Source organism: Esox lucius, chromosome 13, assembly GCF_011004845.1.
Source record: "Esox lucius isolate fEsoLuc1 chromosome 13, fEsoLuc1.pri, whole genome shotgun sequence".
Taxonomy (NCBI): Eukaryota; Metazoa; Chordata; class Actinopteri; order Esociformes; family Esocidae; genus Esox; species Esox lucius.
Window position 1 is genome coordinate 27,657,409 of NC_047581.1, and position 27,822 is coordinate 27,685,230.

Below are 27,822 nucleotides of genomic sequence, written 5' to 3' on the forward strand. Positions count from 1 at the left end.
ACCACTGGACATGGTTCCAGTAATCCATGTCCTTATTCTGCTTGCTTTCAGCAAACTGTTTGCGGGCTTTCTTGTTCATCATCTTTAGAAGAGGCTTCCTTCTGGGACGACAGCCATCCAGACCAAGTTGATGGAGTGTGCGGCGTTATGGTCTGAGCACTGACAGGCCCACCCCTTCAACCTCTGCAGCAATGCTGGGAGCACTCATACGTCAATTTCCCAAAGACAACCTCGATATGACACTGAGCATGTGCACTCAACTTCTTTGGTCGACCATGGTGAGGCCTGTTCTGTTAAACCACTGTATGGTCTTGGCCACCATGCTGCAGCTCAGTTTCAGGGTCTTGGCAATCTTATAGCCTAGGCCATCTTTATATAGAGCAATAATTCTTTTTTTCAGCTCCTCAGAGAGTTCTTTGCCATGAGGTGCCATATTGAACTTCCAGTGACCAGTATGAGGGAGTGTGAGAGCGATACTACAAAATGTAACACACCTGCTCCCCATTCACACCTGAGAACTTGTAACACTAACGAGTCACAGGAAAATGGCTAATTGGGCCCAATTTGGACATTTTCGCTTAGGGGTGTACTCACTTTTGTTGCCTGCGATTTAGACTCTGTGTTGAGTTATTTTGAGGGGACAGCAAATGTACACTGTTATACAAGCTGTGCACTCACTACTTTACATTGTAGCAAAGTGTCATTTCTTCAGTGTTGTCACATGAAAAGATATAGTCAAATATTTGCACAAATGTGAGGGGTGTACTTTTGTCAATTGTCAAAATGCGTAAGCAGAAAAGCAGTTACTTGAAAATGTATATGCATTTTATTATTCTACATGCATCTTATCGCAGTTTCCCTATCTGGCTATGTCAGGGGTGGGCAAACCAAGTCCCACAAGGTAGGAAATAAAATAGTTTGGAGGCGAGCTAAAACAAAATGTTTGCCCTCCCCTGGGCAATGGCAATTTTCCTTTTTTGCTTTTGCAGCCGACTTCGGTTCAGGTGGCGCTGTTGGGTGGGAGAAAATAGCCTACTCGTTTTGGGGCGGGAACGGAAGGCAGAAACATCCACTTATTGGACCGGTGATCGTATGTGTGTGTGTGTTCTCGAGCGTTTCAGTTTGGTCCTAACAATCACAGATAAACCTGTTGATCCGTGGTATCTTCTTAGCTGAAATATTTCTCATGACGAAAAGGCACGCTGATCAGGGTGTGTTCCACGACGCGCCATTTAAAAGATCATGCTGTCGTCCACTTTACAAAATAGATACGCAGTTACAAAGCATGGATTCAGCCGGACACGTGAATCCGCCATCTCTGCTAGCTTTGTTGGGGAGACGCTGCAAAAAGAGACCGTACTACTTTGAAGATCAAGAGGAACAGCAAGAAATACTAAAACCGCGTAAGCTTTCTGCTTGTGATCATCGGGCCAGTGCAACAGAGAATGTTCTAGTAAAGAATTCTGGAAGTTTCCGTGAGATTAATCCACCTGCGAACTCTTTTAGCTTAACCTCCAAGAAACGTGCTCGAGAGGACACTGCCACAAAATTTGATGCTCCAAAAAAGGTAAATGTCACACTGCATTGACTGTTGTGTATACACTTAAACGAGGAGTGTATTAAACTGCATGTTCAATTGTTTAATGCAATGTTAAATGTGTCCACTAGACGTCGCTAGCAGCTTGCAGCGTTTGTTTCAGTGCGTAGTCTTCGTTCAAAAAAACTGAAACGTTATGAGTACTCCATGCCATTATAATGAAATTGTCAACATGACAAATATTTCTTTTATTCTCATTAAATAAATCTATCGTTTCCTTTTTCTACCTCTAGGAAACACACAAAGATGATGATGATGATGCTGATGATGACAATGACCTTTGCACTTTCAACTCATTTCAGTACTGGAGGGTCCCTCTGCCGAAGCTCGACCTTTCACTTGTGCAGATTGATAACATATCTGGACCAATTGGAGAACCCACAGTAAAATACTTATCCTCTGATGCCATGGAGTCATGAAGTATTTCCTGCCATAGAACTCTTGTGAGAGGTGTCCATAGCCTCACTCCCCACCAGAGCCATACAGATAATCTATACTATATGTATTCTTCTGCTCTGGGGCTGTAGTGCTATTTCATTATTGTTTTGGGTGCAGGAACATACTGTCAGTAATTATTCATGCTTTCCTGGTGAAATATCCAAATATTCTTGCTGTTATTTGTTTTTGTAAGGTGAAATACTTATAGCCTTATCGGTAGGCCTACTTTAGGCTTCTAAACCAGCCCCTTTGTGAAAGGTGTTTTTTCTATTCATAAGTGATGAGTGACTGTTAGGGGTAAACAGCAGGTCTTGATGAGTGGTATTTCAAGTTATCTGTAGTGTGTTATATCAAAGGCCGACAGTGGTTTTTGATTCCTGCTCTTGTAGGTGTGATGCTGTTCATGGGGCTGAACTACTTGTGCTGTCTGCCAAGCAACAGCTACAGTGATTTGTAGTTGAGCAGTGGTCTCAGCACTGGTTCTCCCAAACTGTCAACAAAGTTCCTGAAGCTGTTGATGGTGGAGGTTTATTGGAGGCAACAACATTGTCCCTTTATTAGAAATATTGTGTAGAAATTGTTGACCAAACAATCACATCAGTTTCTATCACACTTTGTAACACAATAAATATAGAGCAAGTCCTATGTTGTGGAATACTTCCACTGTACCATCAAGATTATAATATCTATGGACTATACAGCATGAAAACATTGGAAAAAGACTTTCCACCTGTAGCTTTTATAAAGTTGTAGTACTTTTGGTGGCCATTTAGTGGTGTAGTGTCATTAATGTTAACAGGTCTTTTTCTATGGAGCCTATTTTCTATTGGAATTATGGGATGGGATGTGTTGCTTATTCAGCAAATTTTTACTTGTTGGTACATTTGCTCTGGAAGTCACAAGCTGCATGTAGTGCTCATAGCTGGGATCTTGTGACCTAGACACTGATGTTCTTTAATGTTTAGGAATGTCATGAATCATTGCTTATTAAATGGCTTTGAAACCATGGAAATTCTTTATTGAGAAATAATATTGATAAAGATACTGTAATGATTTCAATTTGGTTTCTCACTCTGACAGCAAACAGTATTATTTAAATGTCCATCTTTTTGTCGCAATGGAGGAGTGAAGTTGATCGGTAATTAGCATAGGTGGTTGTCTCTGTCTTCTAGAACATGGAAAGACTTAATGGGGATTTAGAATGTTGGAACACAGGCCATATAACACTATTTACATTCCAAGTGTAAGAAAAAAATATTGTATGTGTAAATAAATCGTTGACGCAAGGGAAACTAGCGGCATTAATGTATTACTTTATGGGTCCAATCAAAATCCTTGGGTCTCATTTGTTGATTAGTATTTTTATTTTAAACATCGTTAGAATATTTGTACACACCCTACATGCCTCATATGCATACTGTATAAGCTAACGCACAAAAATGTTTGCAGTGTCTTTTACACTAGATCCTAATTATATCCTTGCAGATTGATTCTTCACATTTCCACAAGTGCAGAAACCTGCCACATTGATGTACCTAACTGGTCATGTTCATTCTCCTAACCTGCCACGTTAATGTACCTAACTGGTCATGTTCATTCTCCTAACCTGCCATGTTAATGTACCTAACTGGTCATGCTCATTCTACTAACCTGCCACATTAATGTATCTAACTGGTCATGCTCATTCTACTAACCTGCCACATTAATGTATCTAACTGGTCTTGCTCATTCTACTAACCTGCTACATTAATGTACCTAACTGGTCATTTTCATTCTCCTAACCTGACACAATAATGTACCTAACTGGTCATGTTCATTCTCCTAACCTGCCACGTTAATGTACCTAACTGGTCATGCTCATTCTACTAACCTGCCACATTAATGTATCTAACTGGTCTTGCTCATTCTACTAACCTGCTACATTAATGTACCTAACTGGTCATTTTCATTCTCCTAACCAGACACAATAATGTACCTAACTGGTCATGTTCATTCTCCTAACCTGCCACAATAATGTACCTAACAGGTCATGTTCATTCTCCTAACCTGCCACATTAATAAAACAGGCAAGTACCTTGGAAGGTCAAAATGTTGTAGCTGATGAAAAACATACATGTAAATTTTCTGTATGTCCACACATTGTAAAAAAGGATACAATTCTGACTAATGTAAAATGTTTTTCCCTCAATTGCATTTGATTGGCTACTGGGGCAGTAAGCACATTTGCCAGCCCTTCTGATGTAAACAAAAGGATAATTGCTACTGTGTTTCCCGAATGAACCCTTTCCCTTCTGCCTCTCTGTGCATAACGTGGGCCATTTGAACCACTCGCCCATCGGTGTAAAATAAATATTGTGGACTTAGGGGCTACTTGGGCTCTTGAATCGATCCAGCCTCCATGGGTGAAATATAAACCCATAAGTATACACATTACTTTTTTAACTTTTGCTATTTCACACAAATTAGTTCATGGTGTGCCTGGATATTTTACATTATGGCAATACGTGACAATGAACCAAACACTTTAAAATGTTTTAAAACCAAACACTTGATTACCCTGTGTTTTGATTGTGCAGATGTTTATAGGGCGCTGACAGCCTGACTAAAGAGAGGGGTGAAAATGGCTTTCCTAAAGGTCATACAATTCTCCCAAAGTGTACTTACACAAAACACTGAATTTGTGGTTAAGATGAAGAGGGGAGACGAGTGGACTCAAGGAATGTAATGTAATCTATGAAATCCTCATTGAGATTCTGCCTGTGCAATTATGGTGGAGGAAAGAACTTCTCAAGGTCTTCGAGAAGGAATCTGACTGACCCTTGTACCTTGGATCATTATTTTATTATTATTGTAAGTAATTATTGCCAGGGTCTGTTTGTAGCCACTCCCTTTGAATGACCAGCCAATGAGGAAGCAGGGGTGCTGAGTAACTGTTGTGTTGAATTACTGTATAGGTGATCTTGTAGCCTGGGGACGAGGTTATTGTATGGTTTACCTGTGTTGGAAGCAGGTATGGACTTTTGTAAGGTTCATTTGTGTGCCTACATGAAAGCAGCTCCTTCAACGGTAAGGGTTTTCATCTTCTAAATGTCTTCCTTCTGTCAAACCAGTTCATAAGCAAGTTTCTATGATTAGGGTTTTAATGCTGTGAATTGTAGACAAAGTTAACCTTTTACTGATTGCAAATAAATCTATATTTCTTAAGGTATTCTGGAAAAAGCTGTCCTCAAATAATGCACAAATTATTCTAAATCCATTTTACCTTATTAGATGACAATACAAAATAATCTAAATCAATATTACTTTATTAGATTGCAATTCAAATGATCCTAATACTGTTTTATAAAAAAACGTCAATCAGGTTTTGAAAAGTAAGACTGGACAAAAATAATTCATAGGAGGCATAAAATATAAGATCTATTGCAACACCTAAAAACCTGCATTTTTACAAAATCCCTCACTGTTTTTGTCAACATAACTTGTTAATTAAATAACTGCTAAAGAAATCATGAAGGTAAATTTTGGGTTTAGTGCAACTTGTTTCCTTGCTTGTAGCTATCATACAAAGAACTACAAATCCCATATTGCTATCCCACTTTGCACAACAATTGAAGTGAAGGGCTATAGTGCAGTAATTTTATTTTTATGCACAATACAAGTTAGATGATTACATCCAAGTGTAGATAAATACTACTTTGTCCTTGTGTTTGCTTCCAATAACTTCACATGATTGTTATTTTACTTATAAAAGATGAAAGTATTATTGCCTGCTAGTGTTTCTATTGAACTGCTTGTATTAATGTAAGGAAGACAAAAGTAGTATGTATAAACAAAATAGATTATAATATTTGTTGTTTTTGTTTAGTATTGAGTGGAAATATTCTTCAGACCAAAATGAAAAGGGTAAGGATTGGGCAGAAAGGTGTGAGGTGTGAGGGGTGAGATTTGGAAGCAGTAACAGGAATGGTAGTTATTGTATTCAACAGCGTAGGTTTGTACTGTTTATTGGGGAGGTCAAGGTCAGTGGATCCCAGGAATTTCACTCTTTTCCATGGGAGTCACGTTGACCTGTCTGTAATATTGGGGTGGGGTCATGACCCATTGGGGTTACATTAAGAAATTAGTTGGAAGTTAAGGCATCAACCAGCATTTAACGTTAGCATATGTGCATTAAAATAACCCAATCACTCGTCCACTATCTTGATCCTCTACACGTTCAGAACTACTCTAGGGCACTTTTATTTCCCCCCTTTATAAAAGGCCTCGTCAGGTGGTGGTGGTTGAGGTGCGTTTTGGAGACCTGTTTGGTGTGCTTTCACAAGATGGCTTTTTTCAAACACATCCAAAATAATAACAGGAGCTACTCAATTATGTACAGCCCCATTTCTCAAAAAGTTGGGACACTGTGTAAAATGTAAAGAAAAACACAATGTAATGATGAAACCCAATTTAAACATTGAAACCCTATATACAGCTCCGGGAAAAACTAAGAGACCACTGCACCTTTTGCTTTCCTTTCCAAAAAATTGGAAAGGAAAGTTTTGAGAGAGGAACAGAAGTGTTAAATTTGCAGGGGTCTCTTAATTTTAACCCTTCTGTTATTCACTCAAAACCTTCTTTTTCTCCTTTTTTGAAAGGGAAAGAAAAAGTGCAGTGGTCTCTTAATTTTTCCAGAGCTGTATATACCCTATATATATCAGTGATTTCGAATGAAAAGTGTATTTAGTATTTTCTTTGTACACTTCTGCAACTATCTGCCAGTACACTGCCATGGGCTCTCGTCTCATCACTTGGCTTATTCTGTTTCCTCCCTGACCTCTGTTCCCTGACCTCTGTTCCCTGACCTCTGTTCCCTGACCCAGGGGTTTAGACCTTACCAGCCTGGGGGAAACCCACTGAGTAAAAGCGTCCGTCTGAATACTCCCACTTCATGCACATCATTGCATTCTGTTTTTATTTGCATTTTACACAGCGTCCGAACTGTTTTTGAAACGGGGTCATCCAATACGCAGATAAATAAAGGGAATGACCCTTGTTGTGTTGCTGTTAATTAAATAACTCTCACGATCCAAACACAATTCAAAATGTTGGAAGCCGGGGTCTGTCTGAAGTAGAAGCAAATTGTCTCAGCACAGTCCAGAGCGGATGGGTAGGTTGTTAGACAGGTATGTCTTGTCTGGTTACGCTCTAGCTACTTGTGGGGGGTCAAGTGCTTGCAAGCTCAGTCATCGTTGTTGGACCTGCCCTCTCCTCTATATCGTCATTGTCGGATGCAAACCTCGTATCTCCCAATAGGCAACTTTTCAGCAAGTGAAAAACATGTTCTAATTTCAGCATTAATGAACAATAAGTAATGAACGTTTATAATTTTATTAAATTTGGTTTCAGATATTTGAACACCTCAACTCAATTCTTTTATAATGTGAAATACACACACAAAACCTAAGTGTAGGTTTTGCCCGGGGGCCAGTGAATTGCCCTTTAGCATTCCCCCCACATTTCCATGGACTTGCCATTGTTTTGGTTTTCCGTAATACAGCAGGAAAGAATCTCTGACAAATAAAGAGCCTGGACTCATAAATAAAGGAAGGAACATTCTCCCTGTTGTATGGGAAGCAGGAGACATTCTTGGCCAGTGACGTAAAACAGTAGAATGGCTGTGGACAAAACACACTGATAAATTGCAATTGGTAATTTCATTTTAAATAGCTCCCTTAGAAATCTCAGTAGATGTCATGCTGCTTTTACTATTTCACTGTAAACTCCATGATCAATTTTAACTCTGAATGTCGTGATGTAAAAACGTTTAGGTAAAGCATGGATCTTGCAATAATGTATGTCCTCATCATATTACCCCTCCTTCACATGTACTGGATTAGTTGAAGTGCATAAGACAACATATTCTGTGCTTTCTCTTTGCTATTGCCAGTGTCTGTTCAGGCTTGTGTGTAGAATGTACGAGTCTGTTGAATAATATAGTATTTTTGGGGACGCAGGCAGCATGTCCTAATTGCAGATAGCATTGCCTAATTGCAACAAAGTAATTTTGCTGTTCAGATGCTTTAACCCCTACATTACCCTTCCAATCCAAAACGTGGGTTCTTGAAGTGTTCCCTTTGCTCATCTGTTCATTAAAAAAAATACACTATTGAGCATATGAGCAAACAGTACACTGCAAGAATCAAGAATGAGTTTGATGGGTTTAAATAAATGGAAAATACAAATTGAGAAGTAAGGCTTGAATATTCATGAATGAGATCTGTTTTAAGTCTACTGGTCATCACAATGTTTTAAAGGAAAAGGGGTCTGCTGTAGAGATACTTGGAAGAGTGTTGTTCTCCAGTCACATATTTTACCCTGTAGATCATACAGCCATTAGATTTTACACAGCTGACTATTTTTGGGGGGCTTTCACCAAACTCATTACATTTTATTTCGGCATAGTGAAAAGATATACCAACTTCAGCAAGAATCCAATTGTAATTGTTTATTTGTGTTTTTCTTTGGTATCACTGATGTTTGGATCATAGGTATTCAGTAGAGTAATCTGAACTGTCCTACCATTACACTTGACCGATTTTCTCATATTATAGAATTACAATTAATACATTATGTTGTTCTGTTTGATATTTCATTTGTCTAGAAATGAGGTTGGATGTGTTGCTTGTTCATGCCTTATGTGTTGCTGGTTCATGCCTTATGTGTTGCTGGTTCACAGCTTATGTGTTGCTGGTTCATGCCTTATGTGTTGCTGGTTCATGCCTTATGTGAGCAGGCGGACTGTCTGGAACTGAAACATGTTTCGGTTACAGTAACATACTTACACTAATTTCATAAAGTAGGCCTACTTCCTAGGGGGTGGGTGTTGTAAGTGTTTTAATTCAAGGGGAGGGCCAAATTCAAGGGGAAAGCCAAGTGGACATGTTTTTTGCATTGGGGAGGATGTTGCATATTTTTTTTGATACCTAGAATTTGAACAGCCACCCACATTTCAAATAAGGTACTGTCCCTTACTGGAGCAATTTGGGTTAACTGTCTCGCTCAAGAACGGAAAAACAGGTTTATTTTTACATTGTCGGCTCTTTGATTTGATGCCGCGACCTTTCGCTGACACGTCCGATGCTCTAACAGAGGTGCTCTGGCAGCATTGGAAACACTTTTCCTCTCTCACTCGCTCTCGTGACATCCCGTCTGATCTCAGGAAGGGGAAGTTTCTATTTGAGCCGGGCTATTGTTGGGAATTTTTTTTGAGTGAGGCTCTAACTAACGTGAAGTAATATGACAAAGGACTGTAGGCTCACTCTAAATGGGAGAGAGCTGGGCTACAGTCCAGGGATATCTGCTCTCTGCTATTTCCCAGTCCCTTGAAGTATCGATAGCGTTTGCTAGCTTCCGTAATTGCCTATAACGCAGTATTCATGTTTTTTCAGAAGGTTGTTATGGGTTACAATGGCAAAAGATAATCTTATTAAATACAAAGAAGGAATTCCTCTCCAACAAAGCGTTGCATTAACTTGTTCTGTTTTCACTTCCAGTCACGGAGGTCTTGGATAGAAGACACCTTCTGCAAGCGAGAGTGTATCAAATTCATCCCGGCTTGCCGAGACCTACACGGGTGAGCTGGGCTTGTCATGCTGAGCAGCGTCACATGTTCATTATGATAGTAAACAGTTCAAATGTAGACATATTCGGTGTGTTTCAGGTGTTATCCAACGTGTCAAGTGTGCCAAAACCTGATAAGGTATGACGTTACTGCGTGGGTGTGTTTTGTCTGTGTGTTATGTTTGCGTGTGCATGCGTGTTCAGAATGTCAAACATTTCGTTTTGGTGTTTAAGTACAGGACATTAATGCATTTCTTGACCCAATGTCTACAACGGGTAAAGGCTTCACATCTCTCCTTCCATCCCCCAGATGCTGCTGCGGACGTCTGGTAGGGGAACACACCTGTCTGCAGACGGGCCCATCCGTGTCCAGCCGGCATGTTCCTGGGTCAGGCCAGGAGGAGGAGGAGTGGTCTGTGGGGTGTCACACACAGGCCAGCACCACCAATGCCTACGGGACCATTGACTTCCAGGACAGCGCCGGACGTAACTGCCACGCCAAGGTGTGTAGCTGAAGCCGCCATGACGCACTTGTGGCGTCTCCCAAACCCAGAGGACCCGCTGTTATCTGGTTAACCCGGCAGGCCTGACCATGCTTTGTGTGTTGACCGTTTAGTACGTTCGCGTTGAGGTCGACGCCAAGGCTGAGACACTGCTGCAGCTCATGCTGGGAGAGTGGAAGATGGAACGACCTAAACTTCTGTTAACGGTACACGGGGGTGCGGACAACTTCCCCCTCCCCCTCAAGGTTAGACAGGCCTTCAGCAAAGGCCTCATCACAGCCGCCCTCAGCACTGGGGCCTGGATTCTCACAGACGGCATCAACACAGGTGCGTGTGTGTTCTGAGCTCGCTTTACTTGCATTACACTGCATGTAGAGGGGTGTTCTGCACAACATGTTTGTGTGCATATCTGTTTGCATGTGTTCTTATACAGTGGACTGAGTATCCACCTACTCCTAGGTGTTTCCCGGTATGTAGGGGAAGCAGTGAAAACCTACGGCACCCATGACCTCAGGAAAAGGAACGCTGTCGGGGTCACACCCTGGGGCATCATTGATAACCAGAGTGACCTTATAGGGAGAGATGTAAGTGTTGGTCTCTGTAAAGACATCAGTGCTTTTAAAACGGTTTTGAATGAAATCGCCACGTTATAAAAAGTGTTTCAGTATTTTCTTTGTACACTTCTGTAATTATCTGTCAGTACGCTGCCAGGGGCTCTCATCTACTTGGCTTATTCTGTTTTCTCCCTGACCTCTGTTCCCTGACCTCTGTTCCCTGACCTCTGTTCCGACCCCTGACCCAGGGGCTTAGACCCTACCAGCCTGTGGGAAACCCACTGAGTAAAAGGGTCCGTCTGAACGGCCTGCACTCCCACTTCCTGTTAGTGGACGATGGAACTCTGGGAAAACATGGCTGCCAGCTGGGAATCAGGAGGAAGCTGGAGAGACACATTCAGCTGCAGAAGATCCACCCTAGTGAGTGCGTGTGACTGTGACTGAGAGAGAGTATGTGGATGCGTCCATCTCTGTAATTGGGTGTGCGATGTTTCCCTTTCTGGCAGGGTTGAACCAGGGTGTGCCAGTGGTGTGTGTGGTGGTGGAGGGCGGACCTGACATTGTGTCCTTGGTGCTGGAATACGTGAGCAGTGTGCCCCCTGTGCCTGTGTTCATTTTCGAGGGGTCTGGCAGGGTGGCTGACTTGCTGGCGTTCTTACATAAACAGACTGCTATGGATAGGTGTGGACCGACTGTGTAGACGTGGTCACTCTTTAACGCTGACCACATTGATGTCTGTTCTGTTAAAGAACCAAATGAGTAGAGAGACTTGTGAATTTGGGTTGGAGCCAGAGTTTTTACATTTCAGGGGATCTCCTCTGATTAACAGTCAAGTACGCGACAGCGGGAGTCATTTGCATGACAGTTGATTCTTTCTGTGTTGGTATACAGACAGCTGGCGACAGACATCCAGGAGGATTTCCTTCAGAGGATAGCAGGGATGTTTGGTCTGGAGAGAGCAGATGCCAGGCAGCTCTACAGTCTTCTGATGGAGTGTATGGACTACAGACAGTCTGTGAGTAATGTGACTGTGGTCTCATTCCCTGAAACAAATGAACCTTTAGTCATGCACTAAAATCCAAGTGTAGTGCCGGTTTTATGGACACAGCTAGTCTAGGACAAAAAAAACACAGTTCTCTGTTGACCTGATTTTCTAGTCCAAGTCTAGACTTAATCGATGCCCATAGAGTCTCCTTTAAGAATCATTCTTAGTACATGATTAGGCATAAACTGGGGAACCCATCCAATCCACAATCTTTTCTATGCCTTCTAAAACACAGATCACAATCTTTGACTCCGAGTCGGAGGATCAGCAGGAGGCAGACTGTGCCATTTTGACGGCCACACTCAAAGGTAAACGTTTCTGTGTCTACGTGCCATTCAGTATGTGTTCTCTGGGCTGGATCGTAACACATGATCCACCACAGTGTAACTTCTACACAGCTAAGATCATGTTAAGACTGGGTCCAATGCTTGACAGGCACCAAGGCTTCTCCGGCCGAACAGCTCAGTACAGCTCTGGCGTGGGATCGAGCGGACATTGCTAACAAACACATCCTGGTTTACGGCCAGCACTGGCAGGTGAAATACAACAATGGAAACAACCACTCACAACCTACCAAACACGTGTAATGTCTTATAAGCACGGATTGTGCTGTGGCTGCTTGGTTGAGGAAAGTTTGACTTAGTAAGATGTCGCTGCTTGGATTACTATCATTAACGTCTCAATGCAACACGCGGGGGGTGGGGGGGTGGGGGGGTGGGGGGGGGTTGGGCTTAAGGCAAGGCTACTTAGGGTAGGATGATCAGACGTCCCGGGACTGTCCCGGTTTCAAGCTGGGTGTCCCGGGTCCCGACAAATATCTGTAAAACACTAAAATGTCCCGGTTCCCGACTTTCCCTACCAAATTGTCCCGGTTTTCACCACAATAATAATAATACTGTAATGTTTCCCCATAAGAGTCGGAGCCAAACAAACAACTGCGTAGAAGTGCAGAGCAAAGCAACAATTCTCATCAAAGCTCAAAGGGCCACATAAGAGCATTCATGTGCTCGTGCATTAACGTGCAGTTACACAAGGGTCCTGGGTTGGGGGTTTGAAAATGTGGTCACCCTAGGCTAGGGCTGTTTTCATGTTTCACTTTTATAGTTTTTCAGTTTAGGAGTTAAAGTGAAATTGCTGTGTTGGTTGGTTTGACAGTGAGGCTTGATGTGGTTGCTGGTGGTTTCTGTCTGTAAGGTGGGCTCGTTGGAGCAAGCCATGCTGGATGCACTGGTCATGGACCGGGTTGGCTTTGTCAAACTGCTGATCGACAACGGTATGACAATGAACCGCTTCCTGACCGTGTCACGACTGGAAGAGCTCTATAACACGGTAGTCAATTGGTCATGGTTTCTCTTTTTCCTTGTTAGCTCAGTTACAATGTACTGGCTGTATTGGTGGTCCTTCACATTCCAAACAATATTGACTAATTAATTGGAAATAATGTAATTAATTTGCAATTGGGGTAGTTTGTTTTCTATCGGGATAAATGATTGAATTTAATCTAGTTTACCAATTCATTCAATAGAAGCCTGTGTTGCATTGTAATCCGTGTCACAAGTCTGGTTGGTGTTTGGTAGTTTATGAGTTGATTGTGGGTTATGAAGATGTATCAATCTTTTTATAGCAACAGGGACCAACAGATAATTTCCTCCGTCATCTTGTGGAAGACGTGAAACAGGTGAGTACTGTGAAACGTGAAACATTTGTGAGATGTGCCTTTTTTACATGAATTTGTATAGAATTTGGGTGGAAATATGTTTAAAATACCTAGCTGTGTGTTTGTGTGTGTGTGTGTGTGTGTTTCTGTGCGTGTCATTATGCTTTTGTTTGTGTAGACCCATGTACCCAAAGGTTACAGAATCTCCCTTATAGATGTAGGCCAGGTGATTGAGTATCTGATAGGAGGAGCCTATCAGAGCACATACACACAGAAACGATTCCGAGCCTGCTATCACCGCCTACATGCCCACGGCAAGGTGAGAGAGACCGTGGTAACGTTATGTCTCATAGCGTTTTCCATTCTGTGTGTGTTGGTGTCATGTGATATAGTTCATGCCAAGTTACAAGATCGATGACAGACATGCAGTCACTGGATGAAGCAGTCAGGGTGAACTATAACCCCTTACACTTTTCTCCACAAACCAACACTTTCTAAAAATTTATTTTTTATCCAATTAGGATGATCTGGTTTTTAAAATCATAACTCAAACTTGTGTTTGTGTACGTTGTATTCATTTGAGTGGCCTTTATTTCCAGGAGAGTGGATGGGACAGTTCAGGACACCTGACCAAGACTGACTCGACACTCCACCCCCATCAAAGGGCTAAAAGCACTCTATCTGGCCCGCCCTTCTTCCGTACTGCTCAGCCCTATAAACGCAAGGTCAGTCTAAGATCTGGGACCAGCTTAAACAAATGTTGGACCAAGCTAAAATGTCTCTACTAATAAGATCTTTCAAAGGCTGCACACTTGTGCACGGGCTGTAGGATTGCTAGAGTTGTGCGTTCCAGTCTGCTGCCTACAAATACCTCCTCTTTCATATCTCCACCCTCTCAACAGGACAGATCCGTGGTCATAACAGACCTGAAAAGGGACCAGCAGCAGACCTCAGAGCTCGCCGACTCGCCTCTGTTTGTGTACAACTTCAACGACCTGTTTGTGTGGGCAGTGTTGCAAAGGCGCCAGCAGATGGCGCTGTTCCTGTGGCAGCACGGGGAGCAGGCCATGGCTCGGGCTACAGTGGCCTGTAAGCTGTACCGCGCCATGGCCTATGAGGTCCGGCAGAGCAACATGGACGACACCACGGCAGAGCAACTCAAATCCTACTCAATGTTAGTTTTTTCACATGCATACCGTAATACCTCTGGCCTTTCATGTTGTCTTTTCAGCAGACAGAGCATCTGCGGTTGTGTATTTTAAATATTGGCATGTTAATATTAATAGGTGTGTGTTTTCTACTGAGTGTTTCTCAGTGTTTATGTGTTGTGGCATGCATGGCTGCAGGGACTTTGGTCAGCTGGCAGTGGACGTTCTGGACCGTGCATTCAGACAGAACGAGCGAATGGCCATGAAGCTACTGACCTCCGAAATGGAGTCCTGGAGCCACTTCACCTGTCTGCAGATGGCGGTGTCCTCCAGGCTCCGGCCCTTTGTCTCCCACTCCTGCACCCAGATGCTGCTCACCGACCTGTGGACTGGCCGCCTCAACATGAGAAAGAACTCCTGGTTCAAGGTTGTGGTCTGTTGGCCTTGCCATCGAAACAATATGTGTCACACTAACTAATAGGATTGGGTTATTTGGCCAAAACAAAGGTCCACATTATTTGTGTTAACAGGATTTTCTTTAATGGTTCTGTCCTCCTTATATGTGTGTGTGTTTATGTGCGTGAGAGTTTATGTGCGTGTTTGTGTGTGAGTTTATGTGCGTGTTTGTGTGTGTTTATGTGCGCATGAGTTTGTGTTATGTTTATGTGCATGTGAGTTTATGTGCGTGTTTATGTGCGCGTTGAGTTCATACTTGTGTTTATGTACGTGTGAGTTTGTGTGTGTGTGTTTATATGTGTGTGTGTTTATGTGTTTGTGAGTCAGATCATCCTGAGCATCCTCATGCCCCCTGCCATCGTACTACTGGAGTTTAAGAGTCAGGCCGAAATGTCCCACGTGCCCCAGTCCCATGAGGCTTTGCAGTTTGGTTGGGACACAGGGAGACCAGAGGCCCAGGAGAGGCAGAATACGGTAATCAAGGTTTCCTCCATCAATTCTATCCATTGATAATTCCCTAACAAAGTTGTAAAGGAAATGCCTGAGGGGGATCTACAATTGTTTTTCAGGGGAAAAGGGAGCTGTGTTAAAGAGTCTGTATTCCTGATGATATATGGTTCTGATGATTTAAAATTTGACATGTACATTCTCCTGGACAATTATCTTGAGTTGTTGAAGAGTTTAACATGTTGGCTCATATCCCCTACGTATTTAGATAGTGAGGATTCTTCTGTGCCGACCAATGAGAAAGTGTATTCTGTGAGAAAGGGCGGTGTACAATATAAGCTGTGTACGTACATGCAGCATAACTCAGTCTTAGTTGATTTGAAACATAACTGTCACACCTCTGTGATTGTCTGAAAAGGTTAGTTTTCATTCCGTTGTTCTTGTAGCTGAGAGTCAGCAGAATCAACAGATGTGAACAACTTCATTCTACAATAAAGGAAGACTACTTCATCACCCAAAACGTCAGGACCGTGCTAGACTGAATTAAAAAAATTCAAGCTTTAATTAAGGAACGGTCAGAGATTCTTTGAGAGTTCATTTCTCACTCCTCTGAATTGAATATTTTGTCTTCAATGGCCAGGATACAGAGAAGGGTTCAGTGTGCTGGGAGAGGTTCTCAGACCCTGTAGCTGAATCAATCACACCCATCACCAAACAGTGTTTCTTATGGACAAGGAGGCTGTATGAGTTCTACAACGCTCCTGTCGTCAAGTTCTGGTTTCACACGGTGAGCTAAGTAGTATGAACACCACATTTTTCAGAATGCTCTCCCGTTCGTCTGAAAATGCATTTCATACCAACAAGCTCAGGTTATATCTTGGTCAGGTTACACTGGATCGGTCTGTATTGGTGGCGTTCCCACTTTGTGCTGGGTACCTGATGCAGACTTGTGTGTCGTCTAGATGTCCTACCTGGCCTTTCTCATGCTGTTCTCTTACACTGTTCTGGTGAAGATGGAGGACCGGCCCAGTACGCAGGAATGGCTGGTCATTGCCTATATCATATCCACCGCTGTGGAGAAAACACGAGAGGTGAGTGAGAGGTGAGTGTGTGCGTTGACAGGGAGTTAGCACACCGAAGACACCACCAGAATACACGTCCACTCTGCATTCCTATGTGGGAGCACCAAGACAGGGGCGGGTCCTGAGCCAAGTCTTATTGTCCACAAGTGGAAGAGGGGAAACGTGATTGGTGGTACAGGGGAGCTGTACGAGTTTCTGCCTGGAGGCAGCAGTTTTGCTTTCTGGCGGATTTTGGTTTTGGATTGAATCCTTGGTTTCTGACATATCGCTATTTGTTTTATATTCAAACCTTTTTGGTCATCGTTTTTTAATGAACAATTGCCTCGGCTTGGGCTAGCCGACTCGAGGAGTCTCTTCTGAGATGGCCAAGCAGACCGTCCCCATGTTTCAAATACAACACAGTCCTCATACATTGATATCAGACAGAATTACACACCTTCAATCAGGTTATAGAGCAAATAACTAGTAAGAAACTAACGCAGTTAGTATTGCTCGGTTGGCAAAGCATGAGGTTGTGGGTACATCAGTGTAAATGTAAATTAGGCTGGTGACTCCAACACTTAGTAGGCTATTTTTTATCAGTGTTAGCATGCTAGTAATTAGTTTCATAACAGTGTGTTTTTGCACATTCTACCTGATCTCTTTCGTTGTATTTTTCTCTGTTCTATTCTGTCTCTGACTTTCTCTGATCTTCTTTCTGTTTCTGTCACGTTCTCACCCTTATCGTACTTATAGTCTCAATTGAATGTGACTGCTAACTTTCAAAATCCATTTCTGTTTGTCATTTAGCCATTGTAAAGATACAGTACATATCATTGAAAGGAAACGTGTGTACTAGTGAGAAATGGATGTGTTTTGATCATCTGTCAGGTGTTCATGTCAGAGCCCAGGAAGCCCAGTCAGAAGCTGAAGGTTTGGTTTGGAGAGTACTGGAACATATCCGACTTCCTGGCCATCCTACTCTTCCTGGCAGGGCTGGTGCTGCGCTGGCTCAGTGAGACCTACCGGACTGCAGGACGGATCACCTACTGCCTGGACATCATCTTCTGGTATGTCCGTGTACTGGACCTACTTGCAGTTAATCAGCATGCCGGCCCATACCTCACCATGATCACCAAAATGGTGAGTAAAGCAATGTGCCTTTTCTTTCTTTGGTGTTACACCTGGAGTGGTGCTGAAATGCCTATCGGCCCAGGTTAAGTGTATCTGCCATGATTAAGAGTTGATTCCCATTAGTGCTGGTGTATATCTATGTGCTGTTCTAGAACTCTGTCATGGCATGTTTTAAGAAAACAATTTTTCCCCACTTTGTTCTCAAACCGTCTGCTCAGACCAGTAACATGTTTTACATTGTGGTGATGATGGCAATCGTCTTGCTGAGTTTTGGCGTGTCCAGGAAGGCCATCTTGTCTCCTGGTGAAGTTTTCTCCTGGGACCTGCTCAGACATGTGGTCGACCAGCCGTACTGGATGATGTTTGGAGAAGTGTACGCCGGGGAAATCGATGGTGAGTAACCACTAACTTCAGGTGGTCGGAGCGACAGTCGGGTATGTGGTGCCATCTGTGACATCTGCTCCCCCGTGTGTTTGTCAGCCTGTGCGGATGAAGAAAAGCCATGCCCACCCGGGGCCTTCCTCACCCCCTTCCTCCAGGCCGTCTACTTGTTTTTTCAGTACATCATCATGGTCAACATCCTCATTGCCTTCTTCAAGTAGGGACTCTAACTGCTTCAACTAAAAAAAAAAAATCAACAAGTCTTGAATGTTTGTATCCTTATGCTTTATGTACAAATGTTATTTAGCAAATTGTACTGAATGCTGCACTTCTCATTATGGATGATTTCAACAGCAACGTTTACTTTGACATGAGGTCCATATCCAAAAAGTTGTGGAAGTACAACCGCTACCGGTACATTATGACCTATCAGGAGAAGCCCTGGTTGCCTCCTCCATTCATCATCCTGAGCCACATAGCCCAGTGTGTGACTGCCCTTTACCGCAAACACAAGGGCTCGTCCAGGCATGAGCGGGACTCCTGTGGCCTTAGTGAGTGTGTGTGTGTCTGTGTGTGTACAGTTCTGTATTTCATGAAGTTACGTACAACAAAAATGTGTATCTGATTTAGCCTACTACATTACGTTTCCATGACAGGATTGGTTCAGAGCATTTCCATGTGGAAGGAAAGTGTCACAGTACATTTAAGTGGATGAATGTGTGTTTAAAATATGGATTTTGGCATCTCTTTCCCTCTGTAAGAGCTTTACCTGGGCAGAGAGGACCATAAGACATTGCATGAGTTTGAAGGAAGGTGTGTGGTGGAATATATCCATGAGAAAAACCAAGATGTTCTCTGTAGCCAGATCAACAGGATACGAGCCACTGCAGAAAGGTAAGACTGACACTTAGAAAGAGTTCATCTACACCCAAAAAAGAAAGCTGTTAAATAGTCATTGCTTAGCTCTTAAAGCAGAATCACTTTCTCCATCAATTGCTTTTGTTTTCAGTAGTCTATAATAGACACATCACATTCTTCAGAGTTATGTCTTTTTTGTCTTTATCTAGATTTTATTGTCCTTAGCAATTCCTACAACTCCCATAATTATAACTAGTGCAATTCTCTGCAGTGTCATTGCGAGGCATTCATTGACTAAACTAGCTATATAGCATCCCTCTGGAAACCTTATTGGATTGCGGTTAAGACTTCCTTTTGACTCCACTGCATGACTGTCTCTGTGTTGACCTGGCAGAGCTGAGGAGATGGGTGGGGTTGTGACTGTCTGTGTGTTGACCTGGCAGAGCTGAGGAGATGGGTGGGGTTGTGACTGTCTGTGTGTTGACCTGGCAGAGCTGAGGAGATGGGTGGGGTTGTGACTGTCTGTGTGTTGACCTGGCAGAGCTGAGGAGATGGGTGGGGTTGTGACTGTCTCTGTGTTGACCTGGCAGAGCTGAGGAGATGGGTGGGGTTGTGACTGTCTGTGTGTTGACCTGGCAGAGCTGAGGAGATGGGTGGGGTTGTGACTGTCTGTGTGTTGACCTGGCAGAGCTGAGGAGATGGGTGGGGTTGTGACTGTCTCTGTGTTGACCTGGCAGGGCTAAGGAGATGGGTGGTGTTGTGACTGTCTCTGTGTTGACCTGGCAGGGCTGAGGAGATGGGTGGTGTTGTGACTGTCTCTGTGTTGACCTGGCAGAGCTGAGGAGATGGGTGGTGTTGTGACTGTCTCTGTGTTGACCTGGCAGAGCTGAGGAGATGGGTGGTGTTGTGACTGTCTCTGTGTTGACCTGGCAGGGCCGAGGAGATGGGTGGTGTTGTGACTGTCTGTGTGTTGACCTGGCAGGGCCGAGGAGATGGGTGGTGTTGTGACTGTCTGTGTGTTGACCTGGCAGGGCTGAGGAGATGGGTGGTGTTGTGACTGTCTCTGTGTTGACCTGGCAGGGCTGAGGAGATGGATGGTGTTGTGACTGTCTCTGTGTTGACCTGGCAGGGCTGAGGAGATGGGTGGTGTTGTGACTGTCTCTGTGTTGACCTGGCAGGGCTGAGGAGATGGGTGGTGTTGTGACTGTCTCTGTGTTGACCTGGCAGGGCTGAGGAGATGGGTGGTGTTGTGACTATCTCTGTGTTGACCTGGCAGGGCTGAGGAGATGGGTGGTGTTGTGACTATCTCTGTGTTGACCTGGCAGGGCTGAGGAGATGGGTGGTGTTGTGGACGAGGTATCGGAGAGGGTGCAATTCATCCAGGACACTCTGCAGGTACTGGACAGCCAGCTGGGCCAGCTGCAGGACACCTCTGCCCTGGCTGTGGACACCCTCACCCTGCTGTCTGCCTCCGACAACCTGCAGCAGGAGAAGGCCCATCTTGGCCATTGCCGGCCATTTGCCCTCTCCCGTCACAATGTCCCTCACAGCTGGACCCTCCCCCACGGGGGTGGAGGCAGTGTCGACGTCATGCCCTGCCACACCCCCCGGGCCTACCGCAGCACCCCGCCCTCCCTGCTGCGAGGCCACACCCCCCGAAGCCAACGCTCGTCACTGGAGTGGCACATGGGCGCCTGTGGGGGTGGCGGGCATTGGGAACCGGGCGCCGGCGAGGCAGGTGATGGGGAGGAGGAGGTGCATGGGGTCACGGTGCACCACGGTGGTGAGGTCTGGCCATCAGGTGCCCCCCACAGCTTCTTCCCACACATGGGCGGGGCAGGGATCAGGGACAGGACCCCCTGTGATTCATGCGGGCCTTCTCGCTGTGGCTCTCCTCTGTACCCTTCAGTCTGGGCTGGAGACGGTTCTCTGGAACCCAGCTACAGCAAACCCTGGGTCTGCTACGACCCCAAAATGTCCATGGAGGAGGAAGAGGAGGAAGAGGAGGTTGAAGAGCGCTTTAATGGGAGTGTGTCCAGGGCTCCTAGTCAGACCTTTCTGCTGCCGGACCACCAGGATGAGAGAGGCTGTGGGGCCAGGGGCTTTGTGAACCCTGCCTTCTGTAAAGATGAAAACTCTGGGGTTGTTCGCTCAAGGCGAGGCCAGTGGGGCAGAAAAAGTCCTAATCGGTGGCCTTATCTGTCCAGGGACCGGCAGTTCAGATACAGCCGCTCTCTTTCCTCTAGCATGGAGAACATGGCACTCTCTAATGCCCCTCTGAGCCCCTTACGAGGCTCCTTCCCCGCCCTCGATTGCCTGTCAGAGGGAGGAAGTCTGAAAGCTGAGGCACCCCTTGGTTGCAGTAAAAACACCGGTACCGTTCTCTATTACTTGCTTAGCATTGGCAACAACACACAAAACAAGACCGCGGTGGTACAGTATAAACCACATGACAGACATGTTACTATATGAGTGACACTATTTCTATCAAATAATCTAATCTTGAGCTTATTTACTAATTCACCAATATATATATTTTTTTGTATTGATTCCACCTCTTCCTGATTGTTTTGCAGAGTGGTCCAACTGGTTTGACCTGGCAGCGACCTCAGGGAGCAGGGAGAAGGTCCAGGGCAGAAAGACGGTCAAGATCCTCGAGGAGAGTTCCTCAGAGGCTGTAAGACCAACAGACCGACACTTGAACACGGTTTCTGATCAGTTATACAACTCAGTCTGTCCACACCAAATACTGTTTGGTCCTGCAGTTTGCCACCACCCAAGCAGAGCCATATCTATTAATAGTTGTGTATTTTCTGTGTATCTTTGCTCTCAGGTGTGCCGGAAGAGGAGGCGCAGGGGAGGAGAGTCTGTATGCTGGTCTGCATCTGCTAGCCTCAACCAGCTTAGTATGTGTCCAAGTTAAACCTCCAACCTTTGCCGCCGATCATTTCTGACTGCATATCAAAACTTGATTTTCTAGAAGTGTAGAATGTCTTCAGTGGTTGTGCCCTGCACCATACAGTATTTCTAAACATACCCGAATGAAAATGTATAGATCCTAGTATGTTGATTGACATCTGCTTTCGAACCTTTTATCGCATCCTCCGATGTGAATATTGTTTCAGATTTTGAACCCATGGATTCAATGCAGAAAGTGTCTTTTTCACGTCAGGTGAGATGTTATGTTGTACTGAATAAGTAGCAATGTTTTGTCAATCTAAAGGACTTTTGCAGTGCGACATGTTCTATTGTGTGTCTTGCTGTTGTCCAGCAGGACTCCAGTCCGTCTGTTTGGAGTAGCTGGGCACGCTCTGTCAGCTGCAGGTCCTCGTAAGTTGGGATGGGTTGGGCTCAGGAGGTCCCAGGTACCCTTTTACACTAACTTGTTGACTCGAACAAACCACTGCTTGCTCAGATGTTTCCTTTCCACACGGTCCTATTCAGCATGATTCCGGTCCCTTCGGCGCATTAACTAGACTGGCTCTGTATAGCTTGGTTTGGCTCGTTCTGGTTCGGGTTAGTGTAAAAAGCCAATTCAGGGATTTAATGAATGTTTTGCTCTTTCCAATCTTTTGAGTGTTGGATTTAGCCTACCTGGAATGCTGGATGGGCAGAACTTTGGGAATAGCCCATTGGTTCCGTTGTGTCAGACAAGCTCATTCTTTGAACATTTTATATTTGAAAGAAAACCAGTTTCATCTCAGGAGTGCATGGACAAGTGCAGGAGTTGTTTAAGGGAAGTAGCAAATCTGAAGTTTAGTTCTGTCAGTTCTGTATGATCTTCTGTTTCAGAATGCAGAGTGGAATCACAACTGAAGGTAAGCAATCTGAAACCTAACTGGATTCCTTGCTTGTACATACAATAATGTATTTTTTGTACATCATTTTTCCCACTGCTGTGGGAAATCAAAAGCAGATACTGTATGTTAACTGTCCTCCTTCAAGCTGTGGGCATCTTTCTTGTTTAATCTCTATGTGTCTGTTAGCAAAGTCCTCTACGTTTCCATCCACAGAAGACCTGGACCCACACTACTCAGGTAGTACTGACCAAAAGAAAAACACACATACTGTACACACATCCGTTTTTACTGACCACTAAACGACATCACCGGATGTCCATGTGTTTTTGTGTGGTTATGCATTACGTTGTGTTATGTTATGCTGTGACCATGTTAGCCATGGAAAGGAACAACCTGATGAGGCTTGCCTACACCATACCATTCACCCCTGTCTCCAAAATGGGTAAGTCATTGACCAGTCACCTTGACCATTTTCAACATTTCCTAGGGTGTGGTTACTCAGTTCGAACCGTTTTAAAATCTATTAGCTGTTTTTTCCCAGCAATGTCTACGACAATTGTGTTAGCATTTCTGGAGAATGTGGCTAATGCCAGTTTTGATCATGTGGTCCCTGGCAGCGGGAGAGGGGGTGAGTGTCTACACCCTGGAGGAGGTGGAGGCTGCTGGCCCAGAGTCGTCCGTGTCCTTGTGGTCCCACCAGGGTCTGTCTGCGGTGCTGCAGCCACTGTCCAGCGAGGGCTGCCTGGATGGCGGACTGCGTAGGGCCACGCGTGTGCTTTGCACCTGGGCCGAGGGGGACGTCCTGAGGGTGGGCTGCGTGTATGTGGTCAAAGCTTTCCGGCCCGAGGTGGTCCGCACTTGGCAGAAGGTCTTCCACACTGGCACCAACCTCCAGCTGTGTCTGCGGGTATTTACTTCCTATACCGTAACAGCTTCACAACATATTATTTGGTATACTGTTTTTGGGGGCCAGGGTCTTCTGACCATGAGACCCAGGGAATTTTATTTTAAGCCATATTCTGGTCAGATCTCACAGGGATAACAAAGGACCCTACTGACAGTATAAACAGTACATGCAGGGATAACTAAGGACCCTACTGACAGTATAAACTGTATATGCAGGGATAACAAAGGACCCATACTGACAGTATATACTGTACATGTAGGGATAACTAAGGACCCTACTGACAGTATAAACTGTACATGCAGGTATAACTAAGGACCCTACTGACAGTATAAACTGTACATGCAGGTATATCTAAGGAACCTACTGACAGTATAAACTGTATATGCAGGGATAACTAAGGACCCTACTGACAGTATAAACTGTATATGCAGGGATAACTAAGGACCCTACTGACAGTATAAACTGTACATGCAGGTATAACTAAGGACCCTACTGACAGTATAAACTGTACATGCAGGGATAACTAAGGACCCTACTGACAGTATAAACTGTACATGCAGGTATAACTAAGGACCCTACTGACAGTATAAACTGTATATGCAGGGATAACAAAGGACCCATAGTGACAGTATATACTGTACATGTAGGGATAACTAAGGACCCTACTGACAGTATAAACTGTATATGCAGGGATAACAAAGGACCCATAGTGACAGTATATACTGTACATGTAGGGATAACTAAGGACCCTACTGACAGTATAAACTGTATATGCAGGGATAACAAAGGACCCATAGTGACAGTATATACTGTACATGTAGGGATAACTAAGGACCCTACTGACAGTATAAACTGTACATGCAGGTATAACTAAGGACCCTACTGACAGTATATACTGTACATGTAGGGATAACTAAGGACCCTACTGACAGTATATACTGTACATGTAGGGATAACTAAGGACCCTACTGACAGTATATACTCTACATGCCTTTTCCACAGCATCAGTCCCCATATAGCTTCATTGTTGCCTTCTGCTCCTTGTCCTTACAGGAGATACAGCAACAGAGAGCCGCTCAGAAACTCATGCATGTGTTCAACCAAGTCAAACCAGACGATGTGCCTCATTCTCCCAGGTTTGTACTCAACACCTAGGACTGAACACCAGCACCTAGGACTGAACACCAGCACCTGTGTGCATATGTGTATACCAACAGCCTTGCGGGTCCCTCCTAGGTTTCTGGAGGTGTCTCTACTCCGCTGGCACTCAGATGGCCAGTGGCTGACCATAGAGAGGAACATGACCGGAGACTTCAGGAAGTACAACAATAACACAGGGGAGGAGATCGCCCCCTGCTGTGCGATGGAGGAAACACTCCTGGCCTTTTCTCACTGGACCTACCAATACTCCTGCGGGGAGCTTCTGGTGCTGGACATACAGGGTCTGTCTATCTGTCTGTTTTGTCTGTATGACTACGGATAGATTTAATTTGTTGACGCCCCGTGCTTTGCTCTGTATCAATTTGTAGCGTTTTACACCCATTACACTCTGCGCGTGGTTTGTCCTGTAAACTACTAGATAAAACTGAAACCTCTACCCTCCTTCACAGGAGTGGGGGCGGAGCTTACAGACCCGTCAGTCATCCGAGCAGAGGACAAAAGGTGTGCGACCTGATACTGGAAAAAACAGAAAAATTCTAACTTTGGCCACATTATATATTTACCAAAAGAAACATCCAAGTTCCGAGTACACGTGGGAATGTATATCACACATTAAAATAGCCAATAAATTATAAATAATTTGGCAACTAATTTAATCGCGCTATTTAGTTGGATCAATGTTATCTAGACAGGCATTCTCATGAGTTCTATGAGAAACACTGATTGATTTCAGAGTGCTCATTTCTGCCCCTTCCTGCCTCTGCCTTTCGTAGCTTGGGTGGTGATATGGTGTTTGGTCCAGCCAACCTTGGAGACGCTGCTATCCAGAGGTTTGTCCTCAAACACAACTGCAACTCCTGCTGTGAGAAGCTTGGACTGTCAGGTGAGAGAAATGAACCATTCAGGCGACCACTTCAATATTAACTGTGTGTGCCTACTTGAGAATTTGTGTGTGCGCTTGCAACATGTGAGAATGTGTGGTCTGTTAGTAATAGAGGGGGGACCTGTAGCATGTGAATATGTCACCTTTATGTTGTCACTTGGGAGGCTTGTTGGCTAGGAGATGAAGTCCTGAACTTCAAATGAAGATAAAACCAGCTAATTAAGCCAAGGGAAGCATTTCTTTCGATGACAACAGAGCACTGGAGGAAGGGGGAGGGACTTGCTTTGTGCGGTGTGCAAGGCTCTCTTTGATTACATATTAAACAGGGCTTTGTGCTGGCAAAGTGCTGTGGAGAAATACGCTTTGATTAGATATTAATTGCAGTCTCTGGGTAGACCCAAGACGCATGATACCAGCATCTATAGGGAGTCCTGCCTCGGAAATCCACTCAAAAACAAACAACCAAGCAAACAAACAAACACACACAAACATTCAGCCATACTTTTTTTTTTTGGAAACTTTCAAAGGTACTTCATTTTTCTTCTTCTTGTTTTTTCATCTTGTGTCCTCTCCAAGATTCCCATCAAATCAAAACAAATTATTAATGAAAAATATATGGACTTCCTCTCCGGTCTGATCAAATTCTCTTTTTAGTGGTAATGACTGTGTACACTGCCATGTAGCTGATTGATGTTTGTGTTGTCAGATTTGAGGAGCACCGACAGCCATGAAAACACAGAACACAGATCTTCTGAAGAGGAGAGTGGAGTGATCATGACCAGAATGTGACCTCTGCTCTGGAAGTAGACACACTCAATCCTAACCACTGTTTCAGATGGAAGGAAGGTTCCCTTAGGGGAGTCAGCTAAGCGGATCCAGAAATATATTTAAGGGAAACTTCTAACGGGAATGAAAACACTAATCTAGGAGTTTTAAATTTAAATAGTACAGTGTAATGTGGACCAGCTGTATGACTTTGAATTTGCTCAGCTGAGCCCATTTTGTTTGGAGACTGCAGTGGTAACAGGTAACCTACAAATCAAACAAACACAGTGCCTTGTAGTATTACCTGTTATTGAATCTCCTGACCATGTGGCTCAAATGCTAGTAGAGTCAGGTTAGCCACTGTGCAAATTTATTTCACTTGCTGGCTGTAACTAGGAAACTCAGAGATACACCTCCATTTGGAGTCACACCTGGCTGTCTTTTATTTCTTCAAGTACATGTCTTTTTTCATGTTTTCAAACTGTAATATTTTAATTTCACATTTTAACAACGCTGAGTGCTAAAATACGTAGTTTTTTTGCTCATGTTAAAATCGTATTATAGTAAGAAAAAGGTGCAATGCTCAATATTAAAAATGTCAATATTTCATGAACTGAGCTAAGATGTTTTGGCCAGTGCCCTTACATTTTACCATTATTGTAATATGTGGACGTTTTTTATGGCAAGGGTTGGGCTATTTTCTCTTTGAGAATGTAATTTTGTGGTCGCATCTGAACTTATTTTGATTAAGTGCTCTCCACTCCCATTAAAAAAATTATTACATGAGAATACAAACCATATTAAATTAAGTTTTAACACTGAAGTGTGGCTTATGCTTGTGCTTAGAATTAAATGCTAATACCTCAATAACCAACTGGTCTCAACTGGTGTTTGGAATTCACTATGCCCAGACTAAAAAAATTACTTGAAAGTTTGAGCAACTCTTGAAGAACAATGGAATTAGATTAACTTGTATTGATTAACAATATTAAAACGAGTGGCTTTCGGCACATTTGACTGGCCAATAAAGCCTTAGAAAGACAAACCACCATTTCACTGACCAATTTAATTAGAATAATATAAAATGTTTGATGTGTTACCTGAATGTGACCAATTATTTTATAACGCACACATACCAGTAGACTGTGATATCATGTCCGATATGTCTTGTAAATACCTCTAATGTTAAAAAAAAGAAAGATTTGATAAGAGGCAAAGTAAGACGAAACTATACTCATTTCTAAAAGTAAGAAAGAATACAAAATAGAGGGAAACGTAGCCTATAGGGTATTCCTGGGACTCATTAGCATAGCCAGTTCGGACAGGAAACCCGAGTGGCCATTGGTCAGCAACGTATCAGCTGACGCTGGGATCAATCCTATCACAACATCAGATTTCATGCTATTTATTCAGGCTACTCCTGTT

At 43.8% G+C, this 27,822-nt stretch overlaps 1 protein-coding gene and 1 long non-coding RNA gene across 7 annotated transcripts; both read left to right on the top strand.

The window, feature by feature from the left end:
- The first annotated feature begins 865 nt into the window (after positions 1–865).
- Positions 866–3,325, top strand: LOC105014475. Its single transcript, XR_828305.4, has 2 exons — positions 866–1,567; positions 1,831–3,325. It is a non-coding gene; the product is annotated as an uncharacterized LOC105014475 (long non-coding RNA).
- A 1,690-nt stretch (positions 3,326–5,015) lies between these two features.
- Positions 5,016–27,321, top strand: trpm6 (transient receptor potential cation channel, subfamily M, member 6). Of its 6 annotated transcripts, none has more exons than XM_010876853.5 (39): positions 5,016–5,101; positions 9,571–9,650; positions 9,738–9,776; positions 9,948–10,140; positions 10,254–10,467; positions 10,600–10,724; positions 10,943–11,114; positions 11,201–11,375; positions 11,586–11,709; positions 11,975–12,047; positions 12,175–12,275; positions 12,934–13,068; positions 13,364–13,417; positions 13,575–13,715; positions 13,996–14,121; positions 14,299–14,570; positions 14,743–14,971; positions 15,328–15,474; positions 16,088–16,234; positions 16,461–16,538; positions 17,400–17,651; positions 17,861–18,035; positions 18,123–18,240; positions 18,378–18,574; positions 18,785–18,917; positions 20,207–21,255; positions 21,458–21,558; positions 21,715–21,787; positions 22,007–22,053; positions 22,153–22,211; positions 22,674–22,699; positions 22,868–22,918; positions 23,058–23,123; positions 23,299–23,588; positions 24,642–24,724; positions 24,825–25,030; positions 25,199–25,250; positions 25,523–25,632; positions 26,339–27,321. In XM_010876853.5, exons 1-39 carry the CDS (start codon positions 5,048–5,050, stop codon positions 26,419–26,421), a joined length of 5,850 nt encoding a protein of 1,949 aa, XP_010875155.4. In that variant the 5' UTR covers positions 5,016–5,047; the 3' UTR covers positions 26,422–27,321. The 6 variants fall into 6 exon arrangements, with proteins under 6 accessions (XP_010875155.4, XP_010875152.4, XP_019907952.1 ...); XM_010876850.5 differs by having other exon boundaries at positions 16,410–16,538; positions 26,339–27,320; XM_020052393.2 differs by lacking the exons at positions 18,123–18,240; positions 18,378–18,574; positions 18,785–18,917; ... (12 more) ...; positions 25,523–25,632; positions 26,339–27,321 and having other exon boundaries at positions 16,410–16,538; positions 17,926–18,029.
- Positions 27,322–27,822: the final 501 nt, after the last annotated feature.